Here is a 27,593-nt window from a genome sequence, read left to right as displayed (position 1 = left end):
GGTTAAGGGTCCCTCAGTCATCTCCAGCGCTCGAGGCTTGAGCCCAGCTGGCCTCGCGCACGGAGCTTTTGGCGAGGACGGCAGCGCGCACGCGGCTGCCAGAACATCTGGCTGCACCCCTGGCCGAGCCCCCTGCTCTGGGAGGGGGCTCCCTGCCCGGGGACGGAGCGGCCGGGGCGGGGGGAACGGCCGGGGGGGGGTCCAGCCTGCGGGAGGGAAACGCGTGGGGGGTGACGCCGCCGCCGTCATGGGCACCGCGCGCTGGTGGCGGAGAGGAGGCGAAGGTCGCTGAACGGGGTGGTATTCATACAGGGAATTTCGAAGTCAGGAAAAACAGAGTTCCCACAAGAACAGCCTGTGTTCTTCGTGAGCCTTTGAACTCTTCCTTCCCAAACAGGCAGCCCGGAGGAGCCGAGGGCCCGCGGCGCCTCCCAGCACTTGGGGCCAGGACCCGGCCGCACGCGGGACTGGCAAAACTCGTCTCCGCCACGGCTTGGTTAAAGTCTTTAATAATTACAAGAATTCCAGATTCATTACAGAAGAGTTTACAACAAATAATATTTCTCCATACAAAGGCAAAATAAACTTTTCAAGTAACAGCGCCCTGGCTCTGCGGTCCCGACGCCGGTGCCGGGGAGGGACGGGGACGCGCGCCCCCCACCAAGGCACCGCGGCGCCCTCCCCGCCGAGCAGCTCCGCGGGCTGGGCACCGGCACCGCCGGGCAAGGCAGGGCCCGGGGAGCGGTGCCCGGCACGAGGACGCTCCCCGCGGCGCCGCTAAGGCACAGGCGGGCATGGCCCGGGAGCGGGGTCCGTGCTGTGCCAGCGCCCCGGTGCCTGGTGGCAGCTCCCGGTGGCAGCCGGGGGCACCGGGCAGCACCCGCACAGCGCCGGGGGGCTGCACCCGGCCCAGCACCGCCGGAGACCCCGGGAGCCAGGGGGAGGAAAGGCCATTTACACCATGACAACGTGCTCCCAAAAGGCATCGACACATAATTATTATTGTTTAATACAACCCCATATAAAACTGAAGCAGCAGCAGCAATTCTTATTGAGGGACCTAAACTGAAATAGGTTTAGAACATAATTTAAAAAAATAAAAACAGCAAAAGTAGCAAAATATATGATTTTTTTTTTTATAGCAACTGATATCTACCAGCCACTAGTACCTTACTACCAAACTGGTATATCTCTGGTAACAACCCTTTTAAAAAGACATGTAAATATATATTCATATTTATACATATTTTTAGCTATGTACACAGGACTTTTGTTTTCAGCACTGGCTGTTGGCTGCCTCTGCCACCGGTGCTGAGCCGATGCACGCGTGGCGTCTCCCTTCCAAGGTCCCAAGGGTTTGGTCAGCGAAGCGAGTTGGTACTGGCACCGGCGAGCTGGCGGGCCAGCCTTACAGCGCCGCACACCGCGAGCTCCGTGCCGCGGGGACTCCTGCGCCAGGTCGGGATCACACGCGGCGCACGCCCGGCTCCCCGTTTCCCCCCAGGACATCGCGTCCCAGGAGGGGCGGCCGCCCCCCGGCAGGGCGCTGGCCCCGGAGGAGGATTTAGGCTTAACCAAGTGGAGAGATTCAAGCGCAGACCTCACGGAAGAGTTTAAAGGAAACAAAACAACCGACACCCAAAACACCAAGCGAAACCTTTGGGCTGCAGAGTTCACAACGGAGGCGGCAGGAGAAGCTGGCAGGAGACGGGGGTGGTTCTGGCGCCGGGATGCTGCGGCCGTGTCTCCGAGGCCCTCACGCAGCTCGGCACGGCCGGGCTGCGCGGCGGCACCCCCCCCGGCACCGCGGCACGCGCGGGCGTCCGGTCCCTCGCTGGCCGTGCCAGCCTCAGTGTCGCTTCAGTCCGCCGTTGGTGTGCTGGGGGGGGTACTTGGGAAGGCACGGCTCGTCCGGCAGAGGGTCGTGAGAAAACACAGAGTCCTCCCCCGAGGAGCAGGTGGAGCTGCGGGTGTCCGGGAAGCCGGGTGAGTACTGGTCCAGCGGCACCGAGAGGTCCAGGTACTCCTGCAAGGGACGGGGCTCAGGCGGGGACGGCGCAGCCCCGGGGGGGGCTCCTGGATGGGGTGGGCGCACGGGGGCTCCCCTACCTGGTTGGAGGTCATGGCCACGATCCTGTCCAGGTCCTCCACCAGCTGCTTGAAGGTGGGGCGCTGCGAGGGGACGGCGTGCCAGCAGTCTCGCATCATCATGTACCTGGGGGCGAAGGGGCGAGAGCTGAGCCGGGTCCCGCGGGCGCACGGGGAGCTCTGCACCGCGGGCTGGCACCATCAGCCAGCAGAGGTGGGATTTCGGGGAGATTGTGCTATTTTGTGCTAATCTCCTGTGTGGGAGGAAGGGAATGCCCCCGCCGTGGGCACGGGGAAGGACACGGGGCTGTTTTGGTAGGACCTAACCAAAACTGAGCTAGTCCCTGCTCTGGGGTCATTCTGGGATTCACTCCTGCTGAGGAATAACAAAGGAAGATGTTGATTATTGCAAACAGATTGAGCTGATGTTTTCGCAGGGCCGGGAACTGCTGGAAAAGTAACTCTGAACATCTGCCTTCCCCAGCGAGCACCTGCCTGCGCTCCGGGACGGGAGCACGAGGTTTGCCTGAGGTTTGCACGGGCGGCCCCGAGGTGCATCGAGGGCAGCGGCACCGGCGGGGCGCAGCGCGCGGCCACCCTCTGGTCCCCAGCCCGGCGCGGCACTCACAGCTCGTTGGTGCAATTGCTGGGCTTGTCCATCCTGTGGCCTTCCTTCAGCAGCTTGAAGAGCTCCTCCACCGGCACGCCGGGGTACGGCGAGCCGCCCAGCGTGAAGATCTCCCAGAGCAGCACGCCGAAGGACCACCTGCCGGGCGAGCACGCGGGGGCACCGTGAGCCCGCTGCGCCGAGCGGGGGCCGCACCGGAGAGCTTTGGGTGTGTGCACAGAAATTGGTTTGTTTGCTGCCGGGCCGTGCCCAGGGTACTCACACATCGCTCTGATGAGTGTATATTCGGTCGAACAGGGCCTCTGGGGCCATCCACTTCACTGGCAGGCGACCCTGGGACAGAAGAAAATCCCCCATCAGCCCAGTGCCCCAGGGCAGCCCGTGGATCCGGAGGGGATAACTGGGAACCTGCTGGGACGGGCTGGGGCACCCCTGCGCACGGAGCCTGCCGCTCTCTGAGCGCTGCCTCCCCCTGCCTCCGCAAAGCCCCTCGCCCGCGGCACTCACGTTTGTCGTCTTCTTGTAGTAATCTATGTGGTGGATGTCACGGGCCAGCCCGAAGTCAGCGATCTTCATCACGTTGTCCTCGGTCACCAGGACGTTCCTGGCCGCCAGGTCCCTGTGGATGCACTGGGCAGAGCGCGGGGCCGTGAGCTGGTCCCGAAACCCCGGCGGCCCCCCCCCATGGCGACGCGGGCTCGGAGAAGGGGACGCACGGCCCCTTCCCACAGCCCGGCCACCGGGGTCCCCATCCCGTCCCCACCGCGGGGCGTGCGGGGCCCTCACCTTCTTGGAGGCCAGGTACTCCATGCCCCGCGCCACCTGGTAGGCGCAGGACACCAGGTCCTTGAAGGAGAGCTGCTCCTCGGGGACGCGGGCGGGGTTGTAGCAGTACTCCATGCCGGGGGGGCGCCGCGCCTGCAGGTACTCGCGCAGGTTGCCCTTGCTCGCGTACTCCACGATGACGTAGAGGGGGCCTGCGGGCAGCGGGGCTGAGCGGTGCTGAGCGGGACCCCAGCCCCTGCTCTGCCCCCGGGGGCCGTCCTCGCCCCCGCAGCAGCCGGGACGCCCCCTCCCCGCCCACGCGCTCACCGTCCTGCGTGCAGGCCCCCAGCAGGTTGATGATGTTCTTGTGCTTGCCGATCATCTTCATCATCTCCATCTCGGAGATGAGGTCGGACAAATCCTTCTCCGTGGCGTCGGCTGCAGCAGCAGAGGCGCCGGTCGGGGCGGGGGCCAGGCTGGGTCCCCCCCGCACCGTGCACGCCTGGCCCCAGGCACCGTGCGGGCCCCCCCCCCCAGCTCCCACCACCGCTTACACTTGAGCATCTTCACGGCCACTTTGGTGACGCGGTTTGGCTTGTCCTTGTCGAGGCCGATGGCCTCCGCCAGCACCACCTGCCCGAAGCACCCTTCTCCCAGGGGCTTGCCCAGGATCAGCCTGCCGGGAGGACAGACAGACGGCCTGACGCCAGGGGAAGGAGAGCGGCACGGCGCCCGGCACCCACCGGCGATCCCACCGCCCGGCCCTGCTCCCACCCCGCGGCACCCTCACCTGTCCCGGGGCAGCTCCCAGCGCGGGTCCTCGGGGAGCTCGTACTCGGAGACGCCGGCCAGCATGGGGGTGCCGCTGGAGGAGAGCCGCGAGGGCCGCACCAGCATCACGCCCGAGTTCATGGAGGAGCTGGAGTCGGCCGACACCTGCAGCGGGGCCGTGGGTTACCTTCTCGCAGCGCCTGGGGCCGCGGCCGGCTGCCCCCGCCGGGGGGAAGGCTCTGACCGGGGCCCTTCGCCCCCCGGCCCTGCCCAGATCCCGAACGCTGTCTGCGGGCACGGGGCCCCTGCAGCGCCGCTTCCCGGTTGGAGCGCGACTGAATTATTTTTAATTAATTTCCTGCTTGCTGATACCGCAAAATACACAGCCTGGGGGTCCTCCCGTCTCCTCGGTGGGTAAAACAGGCTCTTGTGCTCAAACATTAGATTGCTTTAAATCCTTCCGGCCCTCCTCACTACCCACGGGGACGGTCCCCACCCTGCATGGCACCGTGGGTGGGCACAGGGCTGCACAGGGTCTGCACGCAGCGTGGTGGGGGGCGGCCCTGGTGTCCCCCCAACCCCAATCCAGGGCAAGGGCGAGTCCCCGGGGGGAGCAGTAGGTGCAAACAAACCCCCTCTCTACTTTCTGTTACCTGTCTGCGCAGCGGGATGCTCTTGGCCAGCTTGTGCACGGCCAGCTGGCTGTTGAAGTCCGTCTTCTTGGTGGTGCTCTTCATCTTGTAGATGATGACGGTCACCACCATGCAGGAGATGAGGAAGGCGCCCGTGCAGTAGATGATGATCTCCAGGTAGAGGGGGGACGTCATCATGGCCGGCGTGTCCTCAATAGCTGGGTCGGCATGGGGAGGGCGTTAGCAGGAGCCCGCCCCGCGGTGCTGGGGAGACCCCGGCGCCTCTCCTCGCTCGGGGTCAGCCCGGCCTGGGGCGCAGCAGGGACCAGGGAGGCTGTGGGGAAGCCGCACGGGGACCCCTGGGCCGCATCCGCAGGCAGGCACCTGGGGCAGGGGGAGGCGGGATGGGGCCCCAGGCTGGGTCAGCTGAGAGAGGTGTGAAATGGGGGGGGACGGTGCCTGTCCCCACTCCGCATGGGATGGGATCGCGCCGGTGGCACCGTATGGCCGAGCTTGCCCACGGGTTTGTGCTGGGGATGCTCCCCCGCAGCGCCCCGCGGGGTCCCCGCCCCGCTGCTGAGCTGTGCCCGCGTTCGGAGCCGGGCGTCCCCCGGGGCCTGCGCATACGGCGCGGCGGAGGGGGCCACGCAGCAGCGCCAGCTCTGCGGGGGTCCGGGTGTTACTGGTAACAGACGACACCGGGGCAGCTCAAGCGGAGCAGCCAGAAGCGCCTCCAGCGGCAGCAGCCTGCTGGGCCCCCGGGCTGCTGGGGAGGGGTCCCAGCGCCGCCTCGGTGGCTCCAGCAGCACAGGAGGCGGCAGGCCGGGGCAGCCACAAACCACGTATTGGCAGCGGGGGAGCTGCTGTTGCCCCCCTCACAGCACCCCCGACCTGACCCCCAGAGAACAGAGCCTCAGAGAGAGGTGGAAGAGTGGAAACCTCCTGTCCCTGCAGCCACCACCTCCGAGCACGCCCGGCTGGCCAAGCGGCGGCTGATAACGGGGAAAGTTTTTGGCTGGAAAGCGAGGAGCAGGCGGCGCCCCAAAAACTTTCCCTGGCTGCTGTTATCAGCCGTGGGGCCGGGCAGCATCGATGGCCGGGAGCAGCATCAATGCGCCCGGACACAGCAAAGCGACACAGCCCCGGCGCGCTCCCACACCGCGGGGCAAGGCCAGCTCCTCGCACACGGAGCCGGGCAGCACCCCCGGCGCCCCCCCAACCCCCCCGCTGCTGGCGTGTGCCCGGGATGCTGGCCTGGCCCCGGGTCCAACCCGGGTTAAAAGCAGGCGGGTATGCATCGCCGGGCAGGGGAGGGCTGCGCGTCCCTTCCCCTACCCACCAGGGAAGCGCCCTGCCCCGGACCGCAATGCATACGACACGTGGAAACGAGGGAGGAAAGGGACAGGAAAAGGAGTATATACCTTCGAGAACTGTCAACCATGCAGAGTGATGGGAGATCCCAATAGAATTACCCGCCAAACATGTATACTCCCCAGCATCCTCAAAAGAGACATTCCTTAAGTGAAGGACTTCCATTTCTTTGTCTGTCGTGTTAACGCCAGCCGTCTAGAAGGAAAAATGGAAGCAAAAAACGGAGAAGCAAACGACATGAGATCTTCTGGGAAGCGGGCCAGAGAGGAGGGAGCACAGGCTCATTTGCCAGACCCCCGGGAGCAGACAGAGACCACTGCAGACCTGTTAAAGAGACCCTCAGGATGACCACTCATCCAGCGGCCCTAAGGAGATGCCGGTTAAAAACCCTTCACCAAACTGAGTGTCCTGCCCATCTGAACATGCTGGCAATGGGCTACATGGAAAAATAGACCTCAGGGAGAGCCGGCCGGCTGAGTGTCAGGACGTGGGGGGCACGAGGACGGAGACAGGAGGGAGGGCAGGGACAGCAGCACAGACCCGGCACAGCTCCAGTGGCTGCGCAGTGGGGTGGGAAGCACATGGGGGGGGGGGAGGACAGCACAAAACCTAGCCGGCCTCGCTGGGTATTTTTCCATGGCTTTTTGCACCAGAAATACAGCAGAAACAAGAGAGCCCAGAGTTTTGTTCTCCACCGCTGGGGACGGACTGTCCAAGGAAGCATCCCACTGGGCGTCCTTCCGATTACCTTTTGCCAGAGGTCTGGTGACAGTGAGCCACGCAGACTGGTTGGCCTCGCCAATATAATTGGAAACCTTACAAACATACTCCCCGCTCTCCGCCTCTGTCACATTATACAGGGTCAGCACCTCCGCATCAGAGCTATTAATTCCCGAGTGCTGGAACAGACCAACAACAGAGGAGTCACATTGACGGCGTCAAAACTCGCGGCGCCCGGAGCATCGGCGCCCGCTCCGCCAGCACGGCGAGCCGGGGGCTGCCCCCAGCCGGCACCGCCGCGGGCGGCAGGGCTGGGGGGCACGGCGAGCCGGGCAGGGGGGGCAGCAGGCGAGGGACCGCAGCGCTGCTCCCTGCTGCATCGCCTCCAGGGGCACGGGCAGGGACAGCCATGCGCCCCGGGGTCCGGGGCGTGGATGGGGACAGGCGAGCACCCCGGGGTGCCGAGCGGCTGGTGCACGGAGGGCGCTGCTCCTGCCTGGATGGAGCAGGGCGCAGCCATCCGCCCCCGTGCTGGCTCCCAGGGCCCCCCCAGCCCCACGGCGTGCACCTTTGGGGCACCACAAGGATTAACGCGCCCTCTGCGCGCTGCCCTCCCTGCTCCCTGCCCACCTCCCACCCCCGGAGCGCAGCACGCAGGGCTGGGGGTGGCCCTGGGGCTCCGGCAGCCTCGGTGCCACCTGGTGGGGTCCCCGGCTCTGTGGGACCCCGGCTGTGCCCGGCGGGGACCCCGCAGGGAGCTGGGCTGGGGCAGCCCTGCGTGCGGCTTTACCTTCAGGATCTGCACGTAGGGCAAGTTGTCGGGGCCGATCTTGCTGCCGTTCACCTCGATGTGCTTCAGCCACTGGATGTGGGGCTGGGGGTCGCTGTAGACCTTGCAGACAAACTCCACGTTGCTGCCCAGGGCCACCGTCTTGTTGGCAGGGAGCCCTGCCTGCAGGATGGGCCGGTGCGGGGAGCGCTCTGCAGGGGCCGGAGGGACGGGGCCGCCTTACCACGGGGCACCCCGCAGCCCCCCGCACGGGGACCCCCGCTCGGGGGGGGCTGTGACTCCCCTGTCCCCAGGGGTCTCCTCCCGCAGCCCCAGGGCGCGGGGACGGGTGACATCCCGGTAGGTGACACTCCGGTGCGGGGACTTGGCTACCTATTGGGGGGTCAGAGGTCAAACAAACCTAACGAGGGCCCCGGCCGTTAACAAAGCGGCTGCCACTGTGGTGAGTCAGCATTAACAAACCCCTTTGTTCACCTCGCTGACTGTTCCCTTCAGTTTGCTCAGTGTAATCAAATTAAATCACATTTTTAATGGTTCATTTACTGGCATTTAGAGCAGCTCCACATGTGGAACTGCTCAGACCAGCCTTCCCAGCTGGGAATTATGGCTAATAAGGCGATTAGAAAAAGTTTCTGTCTGCTCTATGAAATTATTTCCACCACAATTAAAAGCCCCCAGAACGGTTCGGGGTGACCCTTCCGCCTCGCCTGTTCTGCACCGGGGGGCACCCAGCGCGTCCCCTCCCCGTGTCCCCGTCCCGTGCTGGGGACAGGCGGCTGGGGTGGGCGCAGCACCCACCCGGCTCGGGGAAGATGAGCAAGGGGCGGGCGTGGGGCTGGGGCCGGTTCGGGAGCAGCACTTGGACCAGCACAGCCCAGCAGCAGCAGCCGGGCCTGCGTTGCCCCCCCAGCGCCATCCTCACCCACGACATCCAGCTGGTAGGTGTGGTTGATGCTCCCGTATTTGTTCTCCACGATGCACGTGTAGTTGCCCTTATCGGACGGCACCACCGAGTCCATGATGATGCTCCAGGTCGCGTAGCGGACCTGGGGGCGGGGGGGGGGGGGGGGGGCCACGTTAGGTGCGAGGCGCCGGGCGTGCGTGTCAGAGCCGGCCCAGCCCCCCGGCCCCCGCCTCGCCGGCACGACATAAATCTGGGTTCGAGGTCACCTTTCCCCTCTGCTACAGAGGGGCCGTAATTGCTCCCAGCTGCCCCAGGACAGCCTCGCCACGGAGCCGAGCAGCAGATGCTGTGAGCTGAGCGCGCCGGGCTCGCCGGGCGCAGGGACGCCCGCCCCGAGGGAACAGAGCGGCGTTGTTCTGCCCCCCCGGGGGGACACCGCGCCGGGTCAGCGGGCAGGGCGCAGCGCATCCCGGGGCGGCCTGGGTGCTGCTGACCAAGCGTTTTTCCTCCCGGCCCGTCCGGGCGCTCAGCTGGGTCCCCGGGTGGCTCAGCCGGGCTGCGAGCGCTCCCGGGTCCCCCCTGGCCGTGGGGCGCAGGGATCGGCCTCCTGCACCCATCCCCTGCCGCTCCCGGGCTCCGGCTGCTTCTGCTGCACACGGGGCTGCCGCATTCCTCCCCCCGAGCTGGGACCTGGTGATGCCCACAGCCCAGCACTTCGGCCCCAGCAGCCATCCCGGGCGCCGTGCCGCCACCTTCCAGCTGAGCTGCTTCGCACAGACGGGGACGCACTGCCCCGGGGTGCAGCGCTGAGCCCCGCATCCCAAACGCTGAGCCCCTGCACCCCCCCACTTCTCCCATTTCCCCTCCCCAGCCCGATGGAAAGCTGCCTTCACGGGCTGTGCCTGGCGCCCCGAGCTGCAGCCCAGCTCCAAAACCAAACGGAGCAACCAGAGGCTTCCAGAGCAGCAGCCCCCGTGGAATATTGAAGGGATGAAGAGAGGGGATGGTGCCCCCCGGCAGGGCAGCTGCAGGGTGCCGGGGCTGGAGGCGGCCCAGGATGCTGGAGGAGCACCCGGGATGCTGGAGGAGCACCCGGGATGCTGGAGGAGCATCCCAGGGCGGACGCTCCGCAGGGGGATTAGCGAGGCCGGCCAAGGCTGGCTGGTTTCATCCTTCCCCCTCCCCCAAAGGTTGAGGCTGGTGCAAACATGACCCAGAAGCAGGTCACTGCCGTGGGTCTCTTTTGCAACAGGAATGTCAGGGGGCCCATCTGCCCCTCTGGAGGCCCGGGGCTGTGCGAACAGGCGGCTCCGTGCCTCTTAAGCCGCAGAGCCCATTCATTTTCCCCCTCCTCCCCGCGCCGCCCCAGAGCGAGCCCCCAGCCCGGCCCCTCGAGGTGCTCACGGAGCCCGGACCCGTCAGGATGGAGCCCGCGCAGCCGCACAAGCACCCACATGTGGGTGCTGCCCCAGCCCGCACCCGTACCTTGTATCCCCCAATGCGGTGGTCGGGCTTGAATTCCTTGCCGTTCTTCAGCCAGCGCAGCGTTGGGTTGGGCGTCCCGCCCGACGGGCACTTGAATTTCACCGTTTTGGCGGCGGGGACCGCGTGGAGCTTCTTCTCCATCTTCTCGGGATAGGTCCAGTAGGGAGCTACGGCCTCTGGGGAGCCAGAGCGGTGGGCTCAGCGCGGCGGGCGCAGGGCACCGGGCAAACGGCGGGGGTTTGGGCACTGGGAGGGCCAGCGTTCGCTCGTGGTTCAATGCTGGGGATGCCCGGGGCAGGACGGGGGCGAGGCGCACGCCCAGCCCGGCCGCAGCAGCAGCCTCCCCATCACAACCCAGTGCTGCTGTGCCCCGGGGCAGCCGGGGCTGCTCCCCCATCGAGCCCTCGCTGACACCAGGTGCCCTGGGCTGGAGCAGGGCCCTGCCCACCCTCTCCTGCCCACCCTCTCCTGCCCACCCTCTCCTCGGTCCCTGCGTGATGCCCACGTGTATGCCCGGCTTCCCCTCACTCCCACCCCAACAGCCAGGACAGAGAGGAGGAAGGGCAAAGGAGCATTGGGGCAAACCCATCCGGCAAACGTACGGTTCGGCTTGGTGTTATCCGCCTCCTTCTCCTCTGAGGAGGAATCGTCTTCGTCGTCGTCATCCTCTGCAGAGGGGAGCGCATCTGCAAGAGAAGAGACGCCCAGCTGAGTGCCCGCCCGCGGACCTGCCCTTCCTCCTGCACGGGGCCCGACACCTGGGCAGCACCGAGGCACGGCGGGGAGGTGCGAGGCTCCTCCTGCACAGCCAGCAGGGCCCCAGCTAGCACTGCCCGCTGTCCAAGCGCAATTTGCCCCCAGAGGCTGATTTTGGGGCTCCGGATGGCAGCACCCCATGCTGCGCCTCCAGGCACCGCGCCTTGCCCGTGCCTGGCGACACCAATCCATCCAGGGGGCAGCTGAGCCCCCAGGGCTCAGCCGACAGCTCCCGACCCGCAGCATTCACCTCCACCATCGTGCCTCAACAACACCAAAGCGAACCTCGGCCTGAGCCCAGCGCGTGCTCGTTGTGGCGGTCGGATGTGCAGCCCTGCCAGCCCGTGCAGACGCACACACGTGTTCCCACGCATGCACCCCGTGGGCTCGCAGGGGCAGCGAGGGCGTCGGACACCATCCGTGCTCCCCACTGGGAGCCTCAGCCTCCCCCTGCCCCGCGGGGCCGGCAGGAACACCCGGCGGTGCCTGCCCTTCCGCAGAGGTCTCTGTGCACCACGGTCCTTGCCAGCCTGTGCCCCGCGTGGACCCAGCGGGCGCGACAACCCCGGCTGCCCTCCAGGCACGGCAGAGAGCCCTCGCGCCAAGCCGGCGGCTCCCCCAGGCACCCCGCAGCGCGGGTCCCAGCTCCGCAGCCGGGCTCTGTGGCCGTGCCACGCGTGGGGAGCACGGTGCTGCCACGGGCAGTGCGGGGCCGGGACCCTCGGCCAGCGCCTGGAGTCGCTGCGCTGCCGCCGAACAAACCTGCGCGTGGCGGCGGGCATGCAAACGCGTGCGCACGGGCACTCCGCTCCTCGCTCCGCCTGGGCTGCCCCTTCCCTGCGCCGCTACGAACCTGAGACGTTCACGGAGAAGTAGGTGGTCTCGCTCCCCGAGGGGCTGTTGGTCATGCAGGCATAGAGCCCCGAGTCCTCGGGCACAGCGTCCCTGACCTCTACCTCCTCCCCGGTAATGCGTGTCCGGTTGTTCTCGGCCAGCTGGACGCCGTCTCGCACCCAGTTGATGCTCTGGACGTCATCCCGCAGCCGGCAGCGCAGCTGGAGGAGGTCCCCGGGGTGGGCCGAGTAGGACTCCACTTCGATTTTCGCTTTGGGCAGAACTGGAGGAGTTAGGGGAGAGAGAGAGAGAGAAGGGAAAAAAAAGAAGGAGAAAAGAACTAGAGACAAAAGGACACCAAGCTGCTGAGGGGCTGTGTTAATCAGGCAACATGCGCTGCTGGGACGTGCCGGGGGCCCCGCGGCCAGCTGTCTCCAAGCGCGGCCACGCAGCCCGCGGGGCGCAGGGGAAGCAGAGGCAGAGGCTGAAAGCGGCCGAAGCAGCACCAAGCGCCTGGCCCCACGGCACGGCGAGGCAGCAGCCGGGGAGCTGAAAACCACCAAGTGCCCTCGGTCTCTGCCTGGCCCGGTCCCTCGCAGGGGGAGAGTGCTGTGGCAGGGATTTAAAATGGGGGAGAAATGGGCAACCCGAGACGAGCCCTGCTGAGCTCTGCAGTGGCTCTGCCCCGCTGCAGCGCACAGGTCCCGGGGTGCCCCCTGCCCAGGAGCGGTCTCAGCCAGCGAAGCAGGCCCCGGGGTCCCCATGCTGCAGGGAGCCCCGCTCCGGTCAGAGCGCCTCGGGGAAGGGCAGAAGGCCGGGTCAATTAGGGGGGGCAGCAGGCGGGGTGCGAGGCTTGGCAAGAGCGGCAGCACTGGGAAAACTCAGTCCGGGGGAGCTCCGGCCAAGCAGGGCCGGCAGGGCGCTCCTCGCTTGCAGCCACCCTGAGATGTTCATGCGAGCAGCACAAAGACCCTGTCCGTCCATCCTGGTGCTACGCGGGCTGCTCCCTCCTGGTCCCTGGTGTCGCAGACGGGGGCCGTATCCCCCAGTGCTGCCCTCGGCCGGCAGTGCCGGTGCACAAAGCTGTTGGTGCCCGGGTCCTGGGCTCGGCGCAGATGTCCGGGTTTCAAACAATCTCTTCCAGTTTCGTGGCCCAAGGACGGGCTCAGCCAGGTGCAGCTCTGGCTTCCCTTCCAGTGCCAGCACCACAGGTTTTCTTGCAGATCTCCGTCACCATCTCCGCAGGCGCTGAGGGTCCCCGTGAGGGTGCAGGGCGGGTGCAGCCGCGTTCCTACAGCATCTTCCTGGTCCTCGCTGCTCTCTGGGCAGTGGCCGGCCAGCTGCAGGCTGGCTGAGAGCAACAGCCATCCCCTTCCGCTCGCTCCAGCTCAGCACAGAGCCTTTTCACAAGGGAGCCCCAAAGCAAATCCTCGGGAACATTTTCTGCATGTGCCAAGGTTCGGAACGGCTTCCAGAGGTCCCTTCCAACTGTGACCGCTCATTGATCCTGGGATTCCCTCGCAAGAGCCCTCGGGACTGCCCGGCTGCCAGCACCCCGGCAGAAGCACGTGCCAAACCTTCCTGGGCAAGCCCAGCAGGTGCCCATCGCCCGGACCGGGAGGCTCCGCTCCCCCCTGCTGCTGGAAACGAGAGCTCGGGCTTCCAGCGACTCATTCACCGAGCCATGCTCCGCGCTCTGCCTTCTGGCCACTTCTGTCCTCGCACATCCGAGAGGCTTCAGGGGAAAACCATCTAGGAACAGCTTGAGAGCTTCTCTCTTTTGCTTAATGCCTAAACGAAAACAGCTTGCTGGGGAAGAGTTCAGCGCTTTCCTCGACTGCGAGAGGACCAAAAGCCAGGCTCCCGATCTAGCAGCGAGGTTACGCAGCGCTGCGGCGTGGAAGATGGAGGCTGGCGGAGTCCCGTAGCTGCTGGGGGACGAGCCTTGCTTTCGCAACCGTTTTCCCTGTGTTTTCCTCCCGCAGCCACACAGGACGGGCACTCCTAGCAGCTCTGATTTGTGTTTCAAAGGATTAGTCACAGGCAGCACCCAACGCACACAATGCAGCAGCTCTGTCCCGTCTGTCGGAGCGGCACGGCACAACACCACCGCATCCTCCTGCCCGTCCCGCCCGCCTCTCAAACACGGCAAGGTCAGCCAGCGAAAAACAGCCACGAAAACCCAAAAGAAAACCGGGAGCAGCAGCCGGAGCTGTCTGTCCCTTGTTTCATGCCCTCCAGCACCTGCTTTGGGCTCGGGTCTGAACTCCTGCAGCCCCCAAACACCTCCCAGCTGGACCCACAGAGAGGCTCAGGGGGAGAAAAGCTCTTTGGAGGCGGGGAGAGCTTGGAGACCCCCACCTGCTGCTGGGGCTCGGGGGGCAGAGCCCAGGCTCACGGGGGTGCTGCCCACACCGGTGTGCCTTTCAGTTGGTGCCCCCAGCCCGGCCCTGCGAGCCCGGGGCTGTTTTGCACCAGCAGGGTGACCGGGGAGGCGCAGGGGCGTGATGGACGGGGCGCTCCCCTGACGGAGAGGGGAGGCGGAGGGCGAGGCAGGATCCTGCCCTTCGGTAACCCAAAGCACATCTCTGGCACTCGGGGATAAGGCGGAAAACGCGGCATGGTGGGAACGGCCTGAAAACGAATTCACAGGCTAATGAGCATGTCCAGGTTAGCTCCCCCCCGGGCGGCAGCGGGACAATGCGGCTGCCGGGGCGGCCCTGGCAGGCGGACAGCGCCGCGGCCCGCTGGGACGGCCCGGCTGGCACCACCGCAGCCGATGTGCGCCGTGCCCGGGCAGCCCCTGCGAAAACACGGGCACGCTCCGGGCAGCGCGGTGCCCCCAGCCGCACAGCGCCCGCGGCGGGGACGGGCTTGCCCCCACGTATGGTAATTAGGGTGAGCCCGTTTGATCGCTGGACTCCATCGGCCTGAAACGTCTCTTTCATACGCTCTGCTTTCCTGTAACTTAAACCAAGCCAGCAGGTGCAGCTCCTCCGGAGGGCAGCCGGCTGCTCCGAGCGGGGTGCTAGCAAGCCCGAGGCAGGCCCCGCTAGCGAAAGCTTAATCGGCCGGACAAACGGTTGGCTCTGCTCGGGCCTGGCCCGTCCCGTTACTGCTTGGCAGGGAAGCCAAGCGCAGGGAGCAGAGCACGGCGCTGCTCGCCCGGCCCTCACGGGGTGCACGGGGGGTGCTGCTCCTGCTGGGGGCTCCGTGCCTGCCCCCAGCTGCAGCGGGGGGGGCTCCGGCTCCCTCCACCCCCCTTGTCTGCCAGCTGCTCTGCACGGGGAGGAGAAACACCCACCCAAAACATAAATAAGGCGTAAGGGAACACATGCAGCCTCCCCGCAAAGGTTCCCTGCTGCTCCCTGCGGCCCCAGGGCCCCGGGTACCCGTGTGCCTGCCATCCCAGCACTGCTTTGCCCCACTCCCAGCCTGAGCCTTCCCAAAGCGCCCAGCCCCACGTGGCTGTGGCCCCCTTGCAGGCAGCACTGCAGGAAAGAGGAGGAATTTGGGTCCCCGGGGACACCGGGGAACCCCCAGAACAACTCCAGGAGTGGGCATTCTCCGCAGGGCTGAGGATGGGGCCTTCAGCTGAGAGATTCTGGTTGTGTTTTTTTTTTTGTTTTTTTTTTTTGCTGTGGGTTTTAAGGCAAAGCCGCCAGCTCCAGCATCACTGCACAGGCCTGGAGAAGCCAGCACAACGCATGTTAAATCTGGCACATTTGAGCTATCCGCCGTGCCCTTTTCAACCTGAATTCTTCAGCCTGGGGAGGAATCCTGAGCTTCCCGCTGCAGAGGGGGCTGGTGGAGCCCCGTCCCGTCCCGTCCCGTCCCACAGGGGAAGGGAGCGCCCACAGCCCGTGGGGGGGCCCCCACGTCCCACGCAAGGAGGGGCGATCCCGGCCCCGGAGGAACGCGCCTTCGCCTTGAAACGGGCCCGAGAAGTGGATGCGCGATGTAACGAACGGCAGGGCCGCCGGCAGCCGTTTCATTGCCTTATTCCAGCTTCGAAACGGAACCGAGCGCGGAGTTCAGCGCGGCGAGCGCGAGCCAGATGGAGAGTGTCAGCGGGTTCCTGGAACTGCCGCCGCTCCCCCAGGCATGGCCCCTGCCGGGGACGGGGACGGCCGGGGCAGCGGGCCGGGGCCTCCGGGGTGGCGCAGATTAACCTTTCCCCCTGCTCCCAGCGCAGCCCGGCCGCTCGCCCGCCCGCCTTCCTTCCCCCTCGAAAGGATTTTGCATGCAAGTGGCCCCGCGCCAGAGCCGGGCCGCCAGAATGCAGAAGTTCTGCATTCAGCCCTGACAAAACAGCGCGAACCGCTGTGTTTGCCAGAGCGAGCGCAATAAAGCGGCCAACAAAGCGGCGCAGGAACAATCCGGGCTGAATGGCCGCGAGCAGCGGGTCCGGCCGCCGGTTGCCCTGGAAACCCCACCAGGGCTCACTGAAGGTATTTCCTGAAGAAAAAGCACACACATGCCCCACAGCTCTGCTAATCCCAACAGGAAGCGCTTACCGGGACGTGGGGATTGGCTTCTTTCTTATTTAAAAAGTGCCTCTCCCTGCTCGCCCCCGCAGCTGCCCCTGGGCGCGCACGGAGGTGGCCAAGCGGCCCCCGTGGCATCCCCCGGGCTGGGGGTCCCGTCACCCCTGCCCAGGGGGTCCCGCCACCGCTGCCCGGTGAGCAGGGAGACGCCGCAGGGCACACGTAGAAACACGACCGGTTCCTTCCCTCGGCCCTTGCCCCGTGCCCTCTCCCACCCGGCTCTCCAGCAGCAGAGGCACATCGCCGCGCAGCCCCGGGCACGCTGCTCGGCCGAGCCAGGAGTGAGGTGCAGCAGCGTGAGGTGCAGCAGTGAGGTGCAGCAGTGTGAGGTGCAGCAGTGTGAGGTGCAGCAGTGAGGTGCAGCAGTGAGGTGCAGCAGTGTGAGGTGCAGCAGTGAGGTGCAGCAGTGAGGTGCAGCAGTGTGAGATGCAGCAGTGAGGTGCAGCAGTGAGATGCAGCAGTGAGGTGCAGCAGTGTGAGGTGCAGCAGTGTGAGGTGCAGCAGTGAGGTGCAGCAGTGAGGTGCAGCAGTGTGAGGTGCAGCAGTGAGGTGCAGCAGTGTGAGGTGCAGCAATGAGGTGCAGCAGTGTGAGGTGCAGCAGCGTGAGGTGCAGCAGTGTGAGGTGCAGCAGTGAGATGCAGCAGTGAGGTGCAGCAGTGTGAGGTGCAGCAGTGAGGTGCAGCAGTGAGGTGCAGCAGTGAGATGCAGCAGTGTGAGGTGCAGCAGTGAGGTGCAGCAGTGAGGTGCAGCAGTGTGAGATGCAGCAGTGTGAGGTGCAGCAGTGAGGTGCAGCAGTGAGGTGCAGCAGTGAGGTGCAGCAGTGAGATGCAGCAGTGTGAGGTGCAGCAGTGAGGTGCAGCAGTGAGGTGCAGCAGTGAGGTGCAGCAGTGAGATGCAGCAGTGTGAGGTGCAGCAGTGTGAGGTGCAGCAGTGTGAGGTGCAGCAGTGTGAGGTGCAGCAGTGTGAGATGCAGCAGTGTGAGGTGCAGCAGCGTGAGGTGCAGCAGTGTGAGGTGCAGCAGCGTGAGGTGCAGCAGTGTGAGGTGCAGCAGTGAGATGCAGCAGTGTGAGGTGCAGCAGGGTGAGGTGCAGCAGTGAGGTGCAGCAGCAGTGAGATGCAGCAGTGTGAGGTGCAGCAGTGAGGTGCAGCAGTGAGGTGCAGCAGTGAGGTGCAGCAGCGTGAGGTGCAGCAGTGTGAGGTGCAGCAGTGTGAGATGCAGCAGTGAGGTGCAGCAGTGTGAGATGCAGCAGTGAGGTGCAGCAGTGAGGTGCAGCAGTGTGAGGTGCAGCAGTGTGAGATGCAGCAGTGAGGTGCAGCAGTGAGGTGCAGCAGCGTGAGGTGCAGCAGTGTGAGGTGCAGCAGTGTGAGATGCAGCAGTGAGGTGCAGCAGTGTGAGATGCAGCAGTGAGGTGCAGCAGTGAGGTGCAGCAGTGTGAGGTGCAGCAGGGTGAGGTGCAGCAGTGAGGTGCAGCAGCAGTGAGATGCAGCAGTGTGAGGTGCAGCAGTGAGGTGCAGCAGTGAGGTGCAGCAGTGAGGTGCAGCAGTGAGGTGCAGCAGTGAGGTGCAGCAGTGAGATGCAGCAGTGAGGTGCAGCAGTGTGAGATGCAGCAGTGAGGTGCAGCAGTGTGAGATGCAGCAGTGAGGTGCAGCAGCAGTGAGATGCAGCAGTGTGAGGTGCAGCAGTGAGGTGCAGCAGTGTGAGATGCAGCAGTGAGGTGCAGCAGTGTGAGATGCAGCAGTGAGGTGCAGCAGTGTTTCAATACCGGGCACACCAGCAGCTTGTGAGGCCACCGGGGTGAATGCTCACCTGCCCCCCGGGACACCCCGGGAGCCAAGGAGCCTGCGGGGTGGCAGCTCGGGGCAGCCGGGGGTCCCGCACATCCCCGGGGACCCACACACGTGCCCGTGGCTTTTTGCAGTAAGCGAGGGGTTTGCCGGGGCCCCTGCTCGCTGCCCAGAGGGAGCTAACGCCGTGGGGATCCCGCTCCTCTCCCCCGGAGCTGCAGGAGGGGATGCAGCAGCGCCTCGTGCACCCTGGGCACTGCGCGATCCCACGGGGGCAGCGGCCAGCCCCACGCACATGGGGCAAGGCACAGGGCAGCTCCGCAGCCTGGGCTGCGGCCGAGCGCCGCTGCCTTTCCCAAAGACTCATATTTCTTTTTTTTTTTTTTCCCTCCTCAATTAAGGGCTGGAGTGACAGCATCCGAGTGGAAAGGCGGGAGGCGGGGAACAATGCCTGCTCGACAGGCTGGGAGGGGAAGGGAGCAGCGTGATGCCCCAGCGGACACGGCGGTGCCCCGGGGACCGAGTGGCTGCAGCAATGGGGGGCCGGGGCAGACGGACCCCCCCCCAGCCAGTGGGCTCACTGGTGCAGGTGGGGGCTGCTGGCCACCACCCCAAGCTCCAGAATCGATCCTGGGCTGCCACCATCAGCAGAAGTGCAGGAGGTTTCTGAGCCTTCGCAGCTCTGTCCCTTTGGGTCCGGAGCAAGCCCCCCGGGGACGAGGCGGCCACAACAAAGCCCTGTGGCCTGGGAGCAGGGCCCCCGCGGGCTGGGGGATAAGCCTGCAGCCAGCTGGGCCAGCGTCTGTGCCGGGAAATGGGGCAGAGCCCAGCACCGCGGCCCCAGGGGACCGGGGAGGGGGCTCGGAGCCGCTGGGGAGCTGCAGCCCCCGGCTCTGCCCCTGCCCACGGGGCTCCCCTTCACCACACCTTGCCCCCGATCGCCCTTCCCCAGGGGGGGACGCGTCCCCCCAAAGGCATCTGCTGCAGCGGGGCAGCCTCCAGGGATCGGAGCACCCCAAAACGTGCTGCTCCCCAAACGGGGCCCAGCAGCACCCGGCTCCCCGCGGAAACCTGCTCGGGTGCTTCATGCCGCTGGCATCCCCTGCACGCAGGGATGAGGCAGACCCGGAGCAGTGGAAAAGCCCCGACAGCGGAGAGGACAATAGCAGACAAGGAGAGAGGGGAAAAAAAATCCCCTCTGCAATTTTCTGCAGGTTTCTGTTTAACCTGAAGACAAAGACTGGCTTTGTGAGGGAGGGAGACGGAGGTTGCTCATGGAAATTTCTTGGCTTTTTCCCTTAACTTTCTTTTTTTTTTTTTTTCCACCTCCAAATTTAGGTAACTATAAAATGCAGTAAGTGCCCATTAATATTTTATTTGCTGCAGATTTTTCAATCACAGGAGCAAGTCCCTGACAAAGGCAGGGTTTCCAAGCCCCCTCCCCAGGCCACGAGGAGGAGGCGGGCCGGCGGTTTGAAATCCTCCTTTGCAGCTAAGGCAGGGGCCGCTCGCCCTGCGCGAGCGAGCGTGGGGGATTACTCGCTCCCCGGGAAGGGAGCTTAGCCGCCTCAAAACCAGGAGTAAACTGAAACCCCATAAACATCTAGAACAAAGTCCGGAAAAGCTGCTGCCTCCGCCACGGAGGGGACGGGAGCGCGGCCGCAGCCGCCCGCGGGGCGATGCTCGTGCGGGCGATGCGGGGAAGGACGGCGCGCCAGCCCCGGGGTGGGATGCAGGTGCCCCACACACAGCCCCCACGGGACCCCAAACCCCCCAGGGCCGGATCCGGAGCCTGCCCTCGCAGGTGAAGCTCCGGGTGCTGCCGCGGGTCCTGGCCCGGGCCCGGCCTTTTCCCTCCCGGCCCGGTGCGGAGGCGCGCGCCACGCCGGGAACATTTCGTTCCCAGCAGCCGGCTCCGGAGCCAAAGGGGCCGGACTCTGCCCCAGCCGGGCTCCTGCTGTGGCACTAATTGGGCCGCCCTGGTGGGAGCCGTGTCGGGGAGCGCTTCCAGAGTTATTGTTAGCCCTGCCATGGGGCTGGCGAGGGCCCAGCTCCCTCCTCTCATCCACCACCAGCACCAGCGGCCTGACGCTGCTCCCTCCAGGGCTCCCCAGGGCTCCCCAAACCCAGCTCGGCTCACACCAGCCTTCAGCCCGAGCACCCGGGCAGCTTTCCCCGGGTGGCAGCAGGGTGAGCAGAGCACAGCACCTCCACGAGCCCAGGGAGCTGCTGTGCACCCGCACAGCACCGAGCCCGGGTGCGCCATCGCCGCCCTCCCAGGGCCATCGTTCCCCCAGGCGCTGCCACGAAACCTCTTCCAGGGGAAGCAACCTCCCGAGAAAAACATGTTTACTGCTGTCAACCGCGTTATTTACAGAAACAGGCAGTGAACGTGCCAGTGGAAAAGTCTCGGGGAAGGTCGCTTGTGAGCGATGCTCTGCCCAGGCACTGCTCGGGAGTGGCAGCAGCCTGCAGCTCCCCGGGGACGCGCACAGCTCCAGATATCGCAGCGGCCGCATCCGTCATGGGGTCCTGCTGCCCCCTGACCCCGGACACTGCATGCCCCGCAGTCAGCTCAGGGACCCCAGCCGAAGCGGGGTTTGCTCGCTGGTGTGCCTGCTGCCACGGGGTACACGCTCCTGTCTCAGGTCCTGAGCCACCAAGGGCCCCCAGGCACGGGGAGCGCCACTGTTCCCTGGGCAGCCCCACGTCCGTCCACGTTTTGGGGTTTTGGTGGGAGGAGGAGGGAAGGAGGAGCGAGCCTTAAAAAGTAAAGTCGTACCCCACAGCCCAGACATTCTCGGGTAATTAAAACCAAAAGGCAGCCAGTCAGAAGTCCCGGGCGGCGGTGGCTGGTCTGTTTATTCTCTGCCTCACCAAGGGAAGGCCGTGCTTTGAAATGCTATAGCGTCCTCCCTGCGCGGGGCCGGCCCTCTCTGGGGCCCGGTGACCCACGGAGCCCCATCCACCGCGTCTCAAGGTGCCACCAGGGTCCGGAGCCTTGCGGGGCCGTCGGAGCGAGTTCCTGCGGCCCTTGGCCCCAGCCCCGGTGCTTTTGGAGAAGGCAGCCCGAACTCCCAGCCTCTGCCAGGTCTTTAGGGGCTGTATCCTCCTCCAAACCGTTGTTTGGTTTCGCCACCATTTCGCTCCTGGTTTACACCACCCACAGGCGACGCTGGAAGCGTGCACGCGCTTTTCATGCCCGTGCAACTCGCTCTGTGCAGACGACGCTCGCCGCGTCCCTCCTGGCACCAGCCCGTGGCCCCAGGGCACCCGGCAGCCGCACGCGGCAGCGGTCGTGCCCTCGCACACGCTGCGGCTCCGCGGGCAACAGCCCCGCGCTGGACCTCAGCCCAGCCTCTGCCTCTTTTGCAAGGCGGGAGAGATAGCGGTATCTTATCGCCCCAAGAGGAACACAAAGAACGAGCCGGCGCGGCGGCTGCGCTCGCCTTACCTTGGTCGGGCAGGGTGGGGGCCGGCCTGGCAGCAGACAGCGCGGCTGTGACCAGCACAGCCCAAAGGATGAGGCACCTCCAGGTAAACATCCCACTGCTGCGGCTACTGCTCGGCGACTGGGCTCCGCAGCTCCCACTCCATGGGGGCCCCGGGTGGGTCGGCCGGCGGGGGCACTGGGGGGGTCTCCGCCGGGCCGTCGGCCGCTGCGAGCTGCGGAGGACGAAAGCAGAGTCAGGACAGGGCGCACAGCAGCCCCACGCCCCGCAGCCCCTTCCCCTTCGCGCCCCTTTGGCAGCAGAGGGGAGCCCCCACCAACAGCCCCGCGGCGCAGGCATGGTGGTGCCCCATGGGCACCGCGCTGGGACGTGCTCGCCACGGCAAGTGACACACTTCGTGTCCCCAGCCCAGCGGGAGGCACCTTCAGAGCCACCCCGACCCGCACGGACCTCCCGCAGCCTCCAGCAACCCAGCGCTCAGATCGGCAGGGTGAGGTTTTTCTGAAAAAAACAACCAAAAAAACGAACAGGCCGATGCGCTGAGAGCAAAATTGCTGGCAAAGCAGAACCGAGTAAAGCAGAATTTCCCAGAATGGTGGGAGAAATTGTCAAATGCTGTTTAAAAGAGGGGAGGTTTCTGCTCGACTCCCTTCCTTCTCCTTCACATAGTTGGCACCAAAAAAGCAAGTCTAATACAGATCGAAATGTTGTAAAATTTTTGCAACAACAACAGAAAAATCTCCCTTTATTCTAGCCAGATCTTCAGGACTTGGCAGAAGCCTTTTAGTTTTCTTTAACTCTGCCCATATGCAAAACGGAGAAGTCTCAAGATCCAAAAGTCCTGTGGGACCAGAGAGGTGTTCCCGTTGGGCTCTGGAAGCCAGGCCACTTCCCTCCCGCACACACATGCCTGCAGGCATGACGTTTGCAAATGCCCGCCTGCCTCTCTTCCTTGTTTTCACTGCATCTTCTGCTACAAACATCCCAGGCAGCTCCCAGACCGCGCCGAGCCCAGGACACAGCCCCGGGGACGCAGCAGGTGCCGGTGTGGTTAATCCAAGCCGGGTGCTCCCCAAGCCGTTTCGGGATGTCAGGGCTGCAGGGAGGCGAGGCAGATTGCGCCCAAATGGCAGGGGTCTCGCTGCAGACCTCCTGCTGGGCAAGTCCCCCATGCCCGGACCAAAATACGGCGTTATCTGTGTCACCACGCACCCTCGGCACGGCAGATCCTGCCGCAACCCCCAGCCCCTCCATCTCCCACGGGATCTGTAGTGCACACAGAGCTCCCTCCGCTGAGGAACCTTTCCGGGTGGCTGCTGTGCCGCAGCCGAAGGGATGTGGCCTCCATCTGTGCCCCTCCAGCCCTCCGTCCTTCCCGGTGGCGGGGCCGAGCCTCCCTCAGCCACGTGGGAAGAAGCACGAGCGAACCCTGCTCGGGGCGGGCGGCTGGAGCCAGAGCCCGGACGCCCTCAGCTGTCCCCAGCCAGCCGCTTGCTTCCCCAGGGAGCCGCGCGCGAAGCACCGCGCTCCATCCTCCACAACATCTGCGACATCGCAAAGCCTCCGACTGAGGTCCTGACACCAGCAGCCATTAATTGTTCCCCCGGGCTTTACCGCAGGGCTCGCGCACGAGCTCCCTGCCCCGTTAATTGCATAACCCCAGCCCGGCTGCGCTGGCCGGGGTGGTGGCGGCGGGCGCTCCGGGAGCAGGCGCATGGGGACGGCACCGGGCCCCGCATCTGGGCCACCGTTCCCTTTTCCCAAAGCATCGCCTCTCCCAGGGGGCAGGCAGGGCAGCTGCCCCTGCCGTCCCTGAAGGACCCACGTTTAACACTGCGTGCTGCCTGGGGGGCTCGCACAGAGCTCCAGCAGGTTTGGGGGCTCCAGCTGCCCCTTCCCCACCAGCGCTGGAGCGTTTGGGACCCCAAATATCGACACGAGGCCGGGCAGGGAAAAGCAGCACCCAGCAAACACCGGCATTATCTCCGAGCCCCAGCGCTCCCAGGCGCCAGGCAGCGCACTTCAGAGCAGTGATTGAATGTTAGCAATTTATCAGGGTTTGGAAGGGGGAGGTGGAAAAAAAAAGTCTGTCGGTATTTCTGGAAATTATTTTCTGTCTCTAAGCGGTTTTGTTTATCGACAGCACATGCTCCCCGGAACATGCCCTAATGCGGAGCGTCTGCGTGGGCCCCCGGGCGGCTCCGTGCCGAGGGGCGGGCGGGGGGCGCGCTGCACCTCGGCGAGCGGCAGTTCCTGACAAGTGAGTCAGTGCTGGCTCGGCGCGCAGCAAAGCCCTTCCTTCGCCAGATCCACCTCGGAGCGGGCCCGGCCGGCTGATTCAGGGGCTCGACAGCAGCCTCTTTCCACTGCTCGCGGGTCTCTCAGCGGCGACGAGCTGCCCCCACGGCGGGGAGAGTCACGGGGGGGAAAGGGGAGGGAGCCGCGTGCCAGGACGCAGGGAGCGGGGGCTCAGCTCGGTGCTCAGCTCCCAGCACAGGCAGGCGGCAGCTACGGCCCCGCTGGAAAGCAGAGGGGCAGGACGGGGACCTGCCCTGCACGTGGGGACAAAGCGGGGGCTCCCCCAGCTTCCCCTCGGCTGCAGCCCGGGGACACTGGTGTGCAGCGAGGAGCTGCTGCCGGTGGAAGGGGCAGCCGGGGGCCCTCTGCAAGGAGCTGGGGTAGCAGGAGAGGGCTCCTACCTGCGCAGACAAAGGCATGGCTCTGCTCCGCTCAGCTTTTATATGAATCCCAACAGGAAATCGCTTGCTCTGAAGGGCTGCAGCCCAGGCAGGGAGGGTCTCTGGCTCCTTCCAGGCACGAGCCTCAGAGAGCATCTTCCCCGCTCCCGCACGGCCCCAGCACGCTGCAATTTGCTGCTTGGGGTGGATTCAAACAACTAAAAATGGAAGCAGCGAGAGGAACCAGGGCTAAGTGCCCCTTAGAGACCTGCCTGCCGAGGCTGCAATTATAGCTGGCCATTACACCCACGGAGCTATTTAGGAGCGCCGGCAGGAACACCCCCGTGCCCGCCTACCCCGCGCCCCAGCCCAGCCTTTGCACACCCGCGTGCCCCCGAGGAGCAGCCCCGTGCAACCTGTCGCTTGTGCTGCCCTCGGCACGACCGGGGGCCGGACTTTCGCCCTCTGCTCTCCCACGCCGTGAGTCAGGGCTGAGCTGTCGGCACACACGCAGCACAAGCAGGGCCCTTCCCCTCCCCGTCAGCGGCTCCGATGAGCGTTTCTGAGCTGAGTGTGGCGGGGAAGCCCCTTCCCGGCTCGTGGCTCATCCCTGGGAACGCATCCAAGGTGCCAGAAGCAGGAGCGTGGCCGCTCGGCTGGGGCACCCTGGGCTGGGAGCAGGGGCTGGGGGCACCCAACCCTCCCCGAGCTCGCCCCCCAGGAGCAGGCTGCATGTGCCCGGCCGCGAAGAAGAGAGAAGGATATTTTTCTCCGAGCCCCAACACAAGCAGCCCCTCCGAGCTCCCTTGGGACAGAAGGGCACGGCAAAGGCAAAGCTCTCGGGGGACGCGGAGAACCTTCCCCTCACCCAGCACTCCTTGCCCCGGCCTCAGGTCGGGAACCAAGTATTTGCTGAAATAAAAAGCAAACACAACTGCAAATGTAACTACAGGGAAAAACTGTAATGCTTAAAGCAGACGCATGCTTGGAAAAATAAATATCCAACTGTGCAGCACACATACAGCGTTAACCCTTCCCAGCCATACGCGTTACAGCCTGCTGCAAGCTACCAGGAGTGTCTCCAGCGCCAAGTTCACCGCACACTGTGTGTGGTGTGAGCAGGGGTCTGGCGCATGGGGCAGGAAGGACGGGGAAATGCCCAGCCTCACCCCCAGGTCTCTGTAAAACCAGTTCAGGTTTAGAAGCATCCCCAAATCCAGGACCCCGTACCTCAGGGCTCAGTTTTCAGATCTGCAGAGCATCCATCGGTACCCAAAAACCTCCCCAGGCTGGTCCCGCTGACTGCTCTGCCGAGGAGCGCTCCAGGATGAGGACACCAGGACGCAGCCGCAGCCTCTGGAAGAGGCAGAGGCCGGTTATCCAGCCCGAGAGGCGGCTGGAGCTTGGATGGGGCTTCCCTGCACTCAGCTCCTCCCAGGAAAGCTGCTGGGAGCGGAAGGACACGCACTTCTCCGGCAAACGTATCCCCTACTGTTCACATTTGCCTTCATCCCCAGAAGCAGGAGGTCCCCGACGGGGAGAAAGCCAAATTGTGGGATGAGCATCTGCGATCCAGCCCGGGCCTGGAGAGCACAGCACCAGGGTGAAATCAGCTGGGGCTGGAGGCAATGCAGCTCCCAGTCCAGTTTACATTTTCAGGCAGATAAATAAACAGGGAGCTCCAGTTTGCCCCTGCAAGCGACCTGGGCTCCTGCCCAGCACAGCTGCAGCAGCCAGGTGCCTCGCACACAGCGAAGCCCCGCGCCCGGCGCTGCTCCTGCCCTCAGCCTGCCGGGGCAGGGACTGTGCTCATTTGTTTTAATCCCCTCTAAGCAACACAAGAAGGCAACAGTGCACGCCAGCCACCGCAGAGATTAGGGGAGGAAGTGCTCCCGTGCGGGGAAAATGGCTGCTAGCCAGAGAGGTGCATGGGGTCCGCGCCCCTGCTCCTGCAGCACCCCCAGGCTGCGCAGGGTCGCTGCTGCCCACAGGGAGCTGGGTGGCACCCCAAGACCTCTGGGGAGAGCAAACCGCTGCCGCTGCCTGCTCACGGCTGGACACGAATCCCAGTTCCACTCCATCTGGGACCCCGACAAACCAGCAACCTCCGAATCCGTCTGTTTTATTAACGCAAGCAGTTTTATTAACGGGCGAGCCGTGCCGTGAAGGTTTAAACATTCACCGCAAAGCAGCCGCGGCGGCCAGCCGCAGCACGCGAGGCAGCACGCAGTTACCCAACGACCCGGCGCAGGGGGGAAATCGCGAGGCGGCTTCAGCGCTTCTCGGTGGAACCTGAACGCGTTAGGAACGGGCCCGCAGCCCCCGGCCCCGCTGCCCACGCCCGTGGGCCGGCCGGCTGCCCTCGCCAGGCAGCGCCAGCCCCATCCAGCGCCGGCTGCGCTCGGCAGGCTGCGGACACCCAGCAGGTAACGGCACCGCCACGCCGCGCTCCCCGAGCCTCCGCCACGCACCGCCGGGAGCGATCCCCGGGCAGAGTCTTTGGGTGGAGGGCGAGGCGAGCCCCCCACCTCCGAGCCGCCCAGCTCCCCTCGAGCGGCTCCCCAACACCGGAGGCGACACAAAGCCCAAGCCGGACTTTGGAGCACGTCGGTGCGCAGCTCCTGCCGAACCGCCCCGACACCTCGCGCCCCAGACGAAACAAAACCCGGCTCCTCTCCCACCTCTCCCACCCCCTCCCGGGGGCCGCCGGGCTCCCGCTCGCGAACTTGTGGCGCACGGGGCCCGCGCAGCGCCGCCGAGCCCGGCGCGGAGCCTGCGGGGCGCCGGGGGGGGGGGGGTCCCGGCGCCCAGCTCCGGCCCCAGCGGCGGGCGCCGAGCGGCGGCGAAGCGGAGCCCCCCCCGCCCACGGGCACCGCACCCGCCAGCAAGAGCTCGGCCGGCGCTCGCCGAGCCCCGGCCGCCGCCAGGCCGGGCCCGCGGTGCCCGCACGCCGCAGCCCCCCCCGGTGCCCCGAGCCGGGAGCCCCGTCGAGCCGCCCGGCGGCGGGCGAGGAGCGCGGCGGAGGGGCCGCGGTCCCGATCGGGCCCCCCCCCCCCCCGGGACACAAAGCGAGCTCCCGCCGCCCCGCTCCCCCTCCCGCCCCCGCCGCGGTGCCGGTGCCGGTGCGCGCCCCCGCTACTCACCGGAGCCCCTCGGGGCGGCGGCGGCGGCGCGGTGCCCGCCGCTCCCGGGAACAATGGAGGGGAGCCCCGGCCGGGGCGAGAGGCGCAGCCCCGCCGCCGCCGCGCTCACAGCGGCCGCCCCATGGCGGGGCCGGCCCCGAGGTGGCGGCGGGAGGCGCTCCCGGGAGCCGCGGCCGCCCCGACGGCCGCCACTGGCGCTGCGCTGCCGCTGCCGCCGCGTCCCCGCCGCGCGCCCGCCGCCGCC

The 27,593-nt window shown here is 65.9% G+C and overlaps 1 protein-coding gene across 5 annotated transcripts; it reads right to left on the bottom strand.

Moving 5' to 3' along the window:
- Positions 1–493: 493 nt before the first annotated feature.
- FGFR1 (fibroblast growth factor receptor 1) lies at positions 494–27,593 on the bottom strand. Of its 5 annotated transcripts, none has more exons than XM_083811957.1 (18): positions 27,350–27,593; positions 21,531–21,742; positions 11,764–12,027; positions 10,757–10,840; positions 10,155–10,330; positions 8,688–8,811; positions 7,766–7,956; positions 6,306–6,450; positions 4,900–5,102; positions 4,272–4,417; positions 4,036–4,157; positions 3,809–3,919; positions 3,503–3,693; positions 3,224–3,346; positions 2,979–3,049; positions 2,717–2,854; positions 2,110–2,215; positions 494–2,026 (listed from the first exon to the last, which is right to left on the bottom strand). In XM_083811957.1, exons 2-18 carry the CDS (start codon positions 21,619–21,621, stop codon positions 1,850–1,852), a joined length of 2,463 nt encoding a protein of 820 aa, XP_083668083.1. In that variant the 5' UTR covers positions 21,622–21,742; positions 27,350–27,593; the 3' UTR covers positions 494–1,849. The 5 variants fall into 5 exon arrangements, with proteins under 5 accessions (XP_083668083.1, XP_083668084.1, XP_083668082.1 ...); XM_083811958.1 differs by lacking the exon at positions 27,350–27,593 and adding an exon at positions 25,437–25,620; XM_083811956.1 differs by lacking the exon at positions 27,350–27,593 and having other exon boundaries at positions 4,906–5,102.

This window comes from Anser anser (genome assembly GCF_964211835.1).
Source record: "Anser anser genome assembly, chromosome: 26".
Taxonomy (NCBI): domain Eukaryota; kingdom Metazoa; phylum Chordata; class Aves; order Anseriformes; family Anatidae; genus Anser; species Anser anser.
The sequence above is the reverse complement of the archived record's forward strand: the minus strand, read 5'-3'. Positions and strand labels throughout refer to the sequence as shown.